General features: G+C 41.9%; 1 protein-coding gene across 1 annotated transcript; it reads left to right on the plus strand.

The window, feature by feature from the left end:
• Nucleotides 1–8: 8 nt before the first annotated feature.
• LOC149146759 (uncharacterized) lies at nt 9–7,245 on the plus strand. The gene is made up of 2 exons (XM_089452856.1): nt 9–1,146; nt 6,599–7,245. Exons 1-2 carry the CDS (start codon nt 9–11, stop codon nt 7,243–7,245), a joined length of 1,785 nt encoding a protein of 594 aa, XP_089308982.1.
• Nucleotides 7,246–10,439: the final 3,194 nt, after the last annotated feature.

A 10,439-nucleotide genomic window follows, 5' to 3' on the forward strand; every position in this document is an offset into this window, starting at 1 on the left:
TTGTTCTAATGGCTGAAGGCCTCAGTCGCCTCCTTCATTCTGCCATCTCATCCCATTCTATAAAGGGCATCTCTCTACATGGACTCCCCCCCACCTCTCATCAACAGTTTGTTGATGATACTATGCTTTTTGGCCACCCGTCAGTTCAAGAAGCCACTGCCTTTAAAGACCTGCTTAATCTCTTCTCTGAAGCCTCAGGAACCTCCATCAATGCCTCCAAGTCCCAGCTTTTTTTCTTCAATACTCCCACCCTGACTCAGAGGAACATTGCTAGGATTCTAGGCTTCCAGATAGCTGCGCTTCCTGCGAAATATCTGGGAGCTCCATTGTTGGCCTCTGCTAATAAACATGCCTCCTGGAGAACCCTCTTGGATAAGTTAGAGACTAGGCTCTCTTCTTGGACCTTCCGTTCGCTCAACATAGCTGGTAGACTTGTCTTAATCAAATCTGTTCTCCAAGCTATGCCCCTTTATCTCTTTTCTATACTGGCAGCTCCCAAATGGGTTCTCAAGAAAATCCGCAATCTACAAAGAAACTTTCTTTGGGGATCGGATGGACTCAACAGGAAATGGGCTCTGGTCAAATGGACTGAGGTTTGTCAACACAAATCAGCTGGTGGGCTAGGATTGAGGGATCCCTTACACAGCAACAATACAATGGGAGCCCGTATCTGGTGGAATTGGATTTCCAAACCACACATTCCTTGGGCACGCCTATGGCAAGCAAAATACGCACCAGGTAGTCAATGGGAAGATCTCATCAGAATCATCACAACGACTCCTGGCTCTATAATCTGGAATGCTGCCAAGCAACAGAGTGCCTTCATTCAAGCGCACAGCTTTTGGGAAGTCCACTCGGGCACTACAGCTAGATTTTGGGAGGACTCTTGGCAACAGCTCCCTAGACTAGCCGCTCTCTTCCATAAACCCAACTGGCAAGCTTCGATGAGGCAAACCAACCAAATCCATATTCATCAGTTTTGGCAGAGGCATCCCCCACAAGACTTCAAACTCTGGAAAGCAGCCAGCACCTGGCAGGAAAATTGGCAAGAGGAAACATATGAGGAGATCGACCAGGAGTTAAATCTCAGAAAAATTAAACACTCTGATAAAAAGGACAAATTGCGATGGGGACACACGCCAAAAGGTATGTTCACCACCAAAGAGGCATACCAACTCCTATATCAACCCATGCAAACAGTAAAGGATCAGATTTGGGAACAAATTTGGCAACCTGGTATCTGGCCTAAGGTTTCCACTTTTTTATGGCTTTTGAGCAAAGGGAGAATCCTTACCTGGGATAATCTTCAAAAACGTGGATTCAATGGACCTTCAAGGTGTCCTAACTGCAATCTCAACTCAGAAACCATTGTGCATCTATTGGATACCTGCCCATTAGCAGTACAGATGTGGGAAAGAATTGATCAATGCAATAGAAGGACAGGCAGATGTGTGGGAAACATCACAGACACCATCAGAAACTGGCGTCGACATCCATACCAAAGCTGCCTTCTCAACTCTCTTTGGAACCTGTTGATGCCTCGAAAATCGCTGCAACAACATCGGGGATAACCACCCGGTCCGGACCTTAGTACAGCTCCTTTTCCGTTTGGAATAGTGGCTCCGACTGGGGATAATGGGACCAGTTTCCCAAAAGTTGATAAACGGGATGAATGGATGATTTATAAAACTAAGCTAGTGATGGGTGAATAACTAAATCTATTGACAAGAATAAAAAGAACTATAACCTATCCCGGGAATCTATTTAGCTTTAGAGTGTAGCGTTTGATGATCTATGTCTAAAGACAGGCATATAGATGACTCTATTTATCAGACATAGATGTTAACTTATTCAAGATTGTTGTGCATAAATAGTTAAACAGAGCGATTAAAGCGATATTACCACACTCATCATTTATATTATTGACATATACATGATTAAAAGGAAAGCATTTCATAAAACATCCAATAGTGGAATGAATACAGATCTGCTGTTACAACGCATGCATATAATCAACAATAGCAAGGATAATCAAATAACAATTCACATAACAGGAATGAATTCAGACATAGATAGAAATACCATATGAGCTGCTTCGACACTCCCGATATCAATCGCTACTTGTAATTCTTTCTTCAACGCAGAAACATTCACAACAACGACAATAGTGCACAATTGCATAAAAAAGCTTCTTTGTTGAATTAAGAAAGACTGGTCTAGTTTCATAAAAGAATATTGACTGAAGCACAATAGTGCAAACTTCAGTCTTTAAGTCTGGTACAAAACTTTACGACCCTTTCCAAAACAATGAAAGTGTCTATAAATACTAAATTAATCTAAATATCTATTAAACTGAAATGCAACTAAATCGGTATCAATAAATTTTTCTCCCATTTTCCTCAGCGATCTAGCGATTGGCGGCATGATTCATCAGGTAGGCTGCCTCCCTTTAAATCTGAGCTGACTTATCGCAAGCATTGGCTCTACTTCCGGAGGTTTGTTGAGGCGGGAACTGAGCTGGGCGGCATAGGTGGCATCCTGAATATCGGGAATTATACACCCGATTGCATCTGTTAAACACTTAAGGGCGGCTCGCTGTGTGTGTGGCTTAATCAGGAAAAGCCAATATGCATCCATAGTTAAACTATTAATCCCAGCGATTAATCTCCCTTTCTCCTCTAAATCAGGATAGCATGATTGTTCCAATGTATTTGTTGTTGTCATCTTTCCTGGTGTACATTGGGAAATCATATTTGCTAAGTAGAGAGTGTTGTTAACTAGATCAACCAGATTGCTGGAAGTTGATTTACATCTTGAAGCTGCCCTTTCTGCTTTCATCACCTGAGTGTGCCATTCTGTGAAAAGTATGTCTTTATATGTTTCTGAAATCTTGGGAAAATTTGCTTCTCTCCCTTGATCAGAATCTTGCCAGTCAAGATATCCAGTTATGATCTCTTCGGCCTGGTATAACTCATTTCTGGCCTTCTCTACCTGCTGATTTATGGATGTTGTTAGCTCACACAATGGCTCTTCTTGAGCGATTTGTTGACACAAAAGCCTGATTTGGGATATTAAGGCAGTGTTTATTTGCACTGCTTCTGCTCTGAATTCACCCACCTGTTGAGCACCCTTTATCTTTTCGAGCTGTGATGACAATTGAGCGATTTGCTCATCTTTCGTTTTCATCATTTGCTCGTTTGCTGCCCTTAATTGACTGTTCAATTGTTGTTGTGTCAACAACTGCTGCTCCACCTGCTCTGCCTTCTGTTTTGATTCAGCCAACTCTGTCTGTAATGCGAAAATTTCTTGGTCCTTAGTCTTTAGTAAAAGACTTACCTCCGATGCCTTGTCGATTGTTGCTGCCGAATAGGCTCCTGCATACTGTGACAGTTTTGTCAGGTCATCGGAGGGGTCGAATTCCTCTTTCCAAACCACACTGCCCGTAACAGTTTGTTCTGGGAAAAGGGAAGGTTGATCAATCCTCCTTCTTTTCCTTTGTCGTTTTACCACTGCTCTATGTCTTGGGCTGTAGAAAACATCCAGGGGAGGAATATCTTCTACCTGAAGAATGATTTGGTCGGAGGGGTCCTTTGGTATTACTTCAACATCTTTAGAAATGGGTGGGCCGCTGGTTCTGCTTAGAACCTGAGGTGAAGTGATGTCCTGTGTGTCGCTTGGCTTGGAAGTGTCTGTATCCTTGGAACATTCCAACCCACTAATGATGGAATCAAACTGTTTCCATTCCTGGATCAATATAGGGTCAATAGTAGTATCTTTATTGACATCAGTGGTGGTTTGTTTTTCCTTTTCAGCTTGGGACTCCTTCCGCACTTTTTCCTGCTCTCTTTTCTGCTGTTCCTCTTGTTCTTTCTTTTGCCTTTCCTCTTGCTCTTTCTTCTGTTGTTCCTCTTTCTCTTTCCTCTGTTTCTCTTCGTGTGCTCTCTTCTGCCTTTCTTCTTTTTCTTTTCTCTGCCTTTCCTCCTGTTCCTTTTTATGATCCTTTGTTACAACCGGGGGTTCCTTTGACTGTTGCCGAAAAGGCTCGCTTGATGATGTCGCCGGGGTTGTTGCTAGTAAATCTAGAGGCAGAGTTTGCAACCTCTGTTCTCTAAGCTTATTAAACTCAGTCAGCCCTTCATCATTATATTTCATTCGAGCGAGTTCTTTAGCCTGACCTATTGTTTCGACTGAAACGAATAGGTCGTCAAACATATCTTCTTTGTGCTCAAATTTTGTCAATTTGGCCTGTTCTAGTGCATTGTAGGCAACTTTCTTTGGATCATATGGCCTGTTTGGGATAGTCGCCAGAGTTAAGGATTGAATCTTTGTAGCTTCCTTTTCTTCATGTTTGAGATCATGCAGAGTATAGACACCACACCTCAAGGGAAAAGAGGGCCAGCCCCTCTTCTTTTCTTTCTTGAGAGTTTGTGTAACACTCTCAGCCATAATCTGATAGGCGATTTCTCTTGCTAGCAGCTTATCTGGTATATACAAAGGGAGAACATGTGGGTCGGCTTGGCTGCCGAAAACTCTTATGTAGGTAAATCTCTCCTCTCCAAACCAACTTGCTACTGCTGTTATATCAAACGAAGCTTGATAGGAAATCTTGGGAATGGGTTTATCAAAAATAGAATAATGAATAGGCACCATAAAGCCATTGCAGATTTGGTACAGATGGTGCTTGTAAGAGGACTTCCATAGTTTCTGATGGTATATGTGGATAGCCGTGGGATCTTGTGGTGTCCACCTCCAGCCGAGCATGGGAAATTCAGAATTGAAACATAGTGTATCTAAGATATATGCACTGTAATAGAACGGGGGAATTTTCCTTTCAGTGACGACAGTCTGATGTCTAAAATCACGCACAGCTTGTGCTAATTTGTCAGAAAGGATGGTGGCCCAATCCATAATTATACCGTTTACAGTTGCCTCCATTAGACGAACCATTTCTATGGTAAAATTAGCAGAGTCATGCAATCCCCATAATCTACACATCATTATTCCCGCATAGCAATAAGGAGAAGCAAGAGAATCAACCGAGTACTTACCAGAAGATTCGTGTTTGTGTTTGGCTGGATTTTGTCTCCAATCCCGGATGGGTTCGGGTTCAACTTCATTTTCGCTTGCAAACTTCTCCAGGAACACTTTATTATATACCTTCTCCGGCTCGGGCAAATGATACATTTGCCTTAGATCATCTGGCCTGAACGATCCGAAGATTCTTCCATCTCTAGTGCTGAGAGTTCTATCCAAGATTGGGATTTCTTGAATTGCCCACCGCACTACGTCTGTGTATGGGAGAATTTGTTCCCTGGCCGCTATTCTGTGAAGGAAAGAGTCGGCTAAATCTTTGAGAGTACAATTAGACTTCCGAGTAGGATCCGCAGTAGCTTCTGTTACTGTCTTTTCTGGTTCTTCGACTTCAATTAGGTTGTAAGTGCCTTGCCAAGTAACTCTGGTGAGACCCGTGCATGTAGTATCGGATATTAAGCCCTTCTTCTTGTCCACGAGAGCTTGTCCTGCAGCTGGTGTAGTGGAAGCACCTGCGGTCTTCTTAGATTTCTTCCCCATCTTATTTGAGCTTCCTTCTATGGATGAATTCTGTACAGCGGCGCAAATATACGTAATACAGAGAAATAGCAATGAAAACTTGCAAGTGATGAGAAAACATGGACAGATGGGTAATAAGGGATTAGCCTTTAAAATGGGCGCGGACACAATCCATGGGAAGATTTTAGGACTTATGATCACATTAATTGGCTGTTGAAAACCTGTCATCCCTTAAATGCCCATTATATCGTTAATAGGCCGAATGATTCATTTAAGCGTGCAGTGGGCATTTTGGCGGTTGAGCGCAGGTGAATGATTGCTTAACCGATCAAGCTTTAAATATGAATGAACCATGATATCCCATCACTTAACGGCTTTTTATTGAAATCTGTGCTTTATCACAATCGGGCATCGGGACAACCTTAAACCTTCTTGTATTGACACTATTCACAACCTCCGATCGCCGATAGCGATATCGCATCGCGTCGGGGGTATGACCTGGGCGCCTTTTTTATTGTGTATTGGATATTGCCGAACGCCGATCGCCGATAGCATATCGCATCGGAACTAATGGCATGTGGGTGCTTTAAAACCTGCATAAAGTATCGCCGATTGCCGATTGCGATATCGCATCGGCGGAGATTAATGTGCCACTTATTTGCATTCCTTATGTCATTGCGATATGCGATCTTGCGATCGCTTTATCGCAATGACAAAGATTTGCTTTATTCCATTTTATAGGTTTTATATAATGATTTCATTTGATTATCGATTTTTTCGAAATAATGAAGTATTGATACCAACTAACTTCTAAAGGGACCCATTTCATATGATAATAAATAAAAAGAATAATAATAAGACATGGGGGGTTGTTGTAGAGCACAACAGAACCTCATTCCGGGCTTCGTTTATTGGATCCTATGGAAGGAAAGAAATAATAGAACCTTCAACAGTCTTAGCAAGTCTCCTGATACCTTATGGCTCCTTCTCAATCAAAATCTGCAGGAAACTCTTGCGCTAAGACATTGGCAAGATTCGGATTTGCCAGACTCTCCTCAGGAATGCCTCATTCTGAGAGACTGGAATATGGACCTCACTTTCGTAGCTCAAATCAAAACTAATCCCCCTATCAGAACTACTTCTCCCCTTCACTCGTCTCCCCCGGCTTCACAATCTTACAAATTGAACTTCGATGGGGCTGCTAAGGGGAATCCTGGGCCGGCAGGCTTCGGTGGGGTCTTTAGAAATGAGGTTGGTTCAGCTCTGTTTATTTATCATGGGTCAATTGGCAAAGATACCAACAATGCCGCAAAAATAGAAGGTTTATGGAAAGGTCTTTGCATAGCAGAAAAGGAAGACTTCTTCCCTCTTGAGGTTGAAGGGGACTCTCAAATTTTAATAGCAGTAGCCACAAGGATTCAATTAGGCACCCCAGCAGCAAAGATTGCCTCGAGTTGGAGGCTTCTAAGTAGATTGGAACAAATAGAGGAATGGCTAAGGGCCTCCAGAAGCATAACCTTCAAACACATTCGACGAACGGCCAACAAGGTTGCAGACAGACTAGCTAATCAGGGAGTCAATCAGCAGCTCCATTTTTTCTCAGGACCTTTAAGTGAATCCAATGATGAACAACTCATACAAGACTGCAATTCTCTGGTGCTACAGGATTCATCACCCCCGGATGCGGGTGTATAGCATAGAGCTCAAAAGGATGGCGGCGAAAAGGCATAGCAGGTGGCTCGACGCAAGTGCCAACCGGCATCGCACAAACAATGATTTGATATCACCGTTAGTAAACATTAATGCAGCCATTACATAGCTCACCAACTCCTGTAGATATGTAAGTATGGTGGATGCTCTACTCTGTAAGTTACTCTGTCCCGCTCCTCTCTCCAGCACTTGCAGGTTTGGCCTGGTGGAAGATAGCCCATGCTACCGGTGGTATCAGAAACCAAACAAGGACAAGCGTAGGGGTTGGTATGCTTCCAACTCCCTTGGTCGTCACCTCTCAATCCTTTCCTCAGATTACTGTTTAATTCCTCTAGAATTCTTCAAAATGACGAAGCTATGAACTAGAATGATTAGAAGATGGGATGGTTCACGGGGACGTGCCTCCCGTCAGCCCTCCTCTTCTACCTCAAAAACTTCGTCAGAGGCCTTGAATTTTCGGTTTGATAGGTATCTAGCAACAAGAAGTAGACGCGGCAGGGGTCGTGGGCATTTCCTCTCAGACGAGCATTCTCTCCATCCCAACTCCCAGACAGTGCGCTTCTGTTTCCCGTGCACCCTTGGCCGCTCCTCCATCATAGCCTCAGTTACTGTTGAGCTGAGCGAAGCTTCTGAGGATTTGGAGGCTGATAGTTCGGGACACCCTTCGGTTCCAAGAATGGAAGACCAGATGGCTACAATGCAGACTTTGAATGCTCAAAGGAACACCCAAGGCGGTTCCGCATCTCAGGGAGCGCCCTTCCAAGCTGGTCCTAGTGCCCCTTCAGGTGGAAGTCCCTCAGAAAAAGAGGGCCAACCCTCTAAAAGTGAACACCCTGATCCTTATGGTTGCCGCATAGTCGAAGAACCACCTTCTGCACAGCATGAAGAATGATCAGGTCGGTGCCTCAAGGTTGTGGTCCAATTGCTGTTTGAAGTCGCTCACTCTCATCCAAATTCACAGCCTTTTCATGGTTCTAGCTCTCAGAACTTCAGTTTTCAATTTCGTCTTTACCAGTTACCCATGTATGGGCTGTTTACTTCTATTCCAGTTCAGAATGTTGATGGGTCACTGTTTTGGCAGTGGTTGTGCTGTTCCTTTCTCTGGTCTTGGTATTCTGTCACTGTTTTTTAGATGTCTCAAGTCTCAAAGTAAGTCAGTATGATGGGTTTTGGTCAATATCCCCAACAATTTTTGTAAGCATGCCGATACAATGGCTAGAAATCTCGAGGCATTTGCCTCTCTGTAACAAAATTTTTGTATCAATATAGGAGTAGTCATATTCAAAAAAAATAAAATAATAATAATAATAATTTTTTTAAACTTTCCTTCTTGCCTCCTTGCTCCATTTTTTATCCTTCCTTGTATATCCCCAATCAATATCATTATCATTGAATTTTTCTTTTTAATATTTGAAATATTTTAGCTAATTTTATAAAATATGGTATTCCTTAATATATTTAAAATTCCATTACAAATTAAGATTAAATTAAGATTGTCTTTTTAACATGAAATATCTATTTACTTTTTTTCTTAACATTTTTCATTTCAAATGAAATAGGTGTAAACAAAATATTTTTTAATAAAATGTTTTAATGCCCAAAGGGGACATGCAGATACACTAGATATTACTTAAATGATTAAGAAAAGGCATGTTTTGGGTCTTAAAGCCCAAGTTTTGACAAATTCTATTGTAAAGACTCCGCGAATTATAGGCATGGAGCATGAAGTCGTAATAGAATCATAGGGTTGTGTGCCCTTGTTTTTCTAATGTAATGTCAGCTTGAAAGATCTACCCATGGTCTAGATACCATGGGATCGTATAAATAGAGTGAGGCTCTAAGTGTAGATGAAATCTAATCTAAGCTAAGCATGGATGGATCTAAGGAATTGATAAAGCATTGAGTCGAAGTGTAAGTCATGTCGTTGGGTCGTAAAGTAGGAGAAGGCTCTACAGCTGAGTGCACAAAGGCCTAGTAGTCCACAGCTGAGTGCACGAACCCATGTAGCTGAGTGTGGAGGGCAGGTCGAGTCTGTAACCATGGGAAGAATTAATAAAAGAGAAGTTTTACCATATTTATGAGTATCTTTTCCTTGTTTATGTATTATTGGGTTTGAATTACAAGTTTACTGTTTATTTACTGCGTGAACTCATATGGATGTGGTGAATAAGTAAATATAATATAAGGCATCTGCTTACACGAAGATAACTAACAGTTATAAGAAGATAAGTAAGATCTTGGGTGTGACTTAGGGAAATAGTGCAGATCGTTGATCTAGTAGCGTGAAAGCCCCACAGCCCCTCGTTAGGGTTGCGTGAAGGAGAATATATCACGGCGTGAAGGCCAAGGAAGTGTGCGAAGTAACCTCCCCAAAGAGACTCTTAGTTGGACCAAATCAACCCCTCAAACATCTCAAGGGTGTGAAAACCTCGTTCTAGCACCCGCCCATACTACTTCGGGTGAGACCTAAGTCCGTGCTCCACGGACTGTTGCCGAAAGGGCCAGTAGTACACGTATTTGTTTGGCTAATTAATTACGAACCTGGCTAAGGCCCCAACAAGCCAACATTATCTTTCATCATTGAGACAAAATAGTATGATGTTGTGACATCACCCTTCATTTCATCAAATATGAGACATGTTGCACATCCTCCTTTGATTTGCTTTCATCATTCAAGTTTCAAATTGTAATGATGATCCCTGGAGGAAGGTTTGAACCAACTAGAGAAGTTAACAACTTGTTTTAGCATCCAATAGATGTGTGATTTATTCCTTCTTCTACTTAAAGCATTCTAGATAGCCAAATGAAGTTTGTATGCTAAGTCTCCAAGGGATTTGTTGCAGTGAGGGATAATCATTATGCTTCTTCAAGTTTAGAGGTTATCGCCACTTCTAGGTTTCAAATATTCATTTTCCTAAGTGATTCATCTTATAAGTTGTTCAATTTACCCTTACATGTCAAGGAAAATGTTGAGATAACCTTGCAAACCCTAGACTCCTAGCTTGCTCCTTTCTATTTTTTGTGCCTCGAGAATTCACTGTGCTTTAACAGAGTTGTTGCATTTTATGGTTTTTCTTGTTTCAAACATTCAAAGTTTGTTTTATTCCTATATCCCGGAGCTTGAAAATTCAATAGAAGTGATCTATAGTATTAGAACTTTGTTTCTTTTTCTCTAGAAT

Source organism: Pinus tabuliformis, chromosome X (assembly GCF_031772625.1).
Source record: "Pinus tabuliformis cultivar Carrire ecotype Pingquan chromosome X, CPIR1, whole genome shotgun sequence".
Classification (NCBI taxonomy): Eukaryota; Viridiplantae; Streptophyta; class Pinopsida; order Pinales; family Pinaceae; genus Pinus; species Pinus tabuliformis.

Excerpts from the sequence above, each read along its gene's own strand:
- LOC149146759 (XM_089452856.1), top strand. The coding sequence starts at position 9 with ATGGCTGAAGGCCTCAGTCGCCTCCTTCATTCTGCCATCTCATCCCAT. Across the intron at positions 1,147-6,598 it reads ATGGGGACACACGCCAAAAG|ACTCTCCTCAGGAATGCCTC; the intron begins GTATGTTCACCA and ends CGGATTTGCCAG.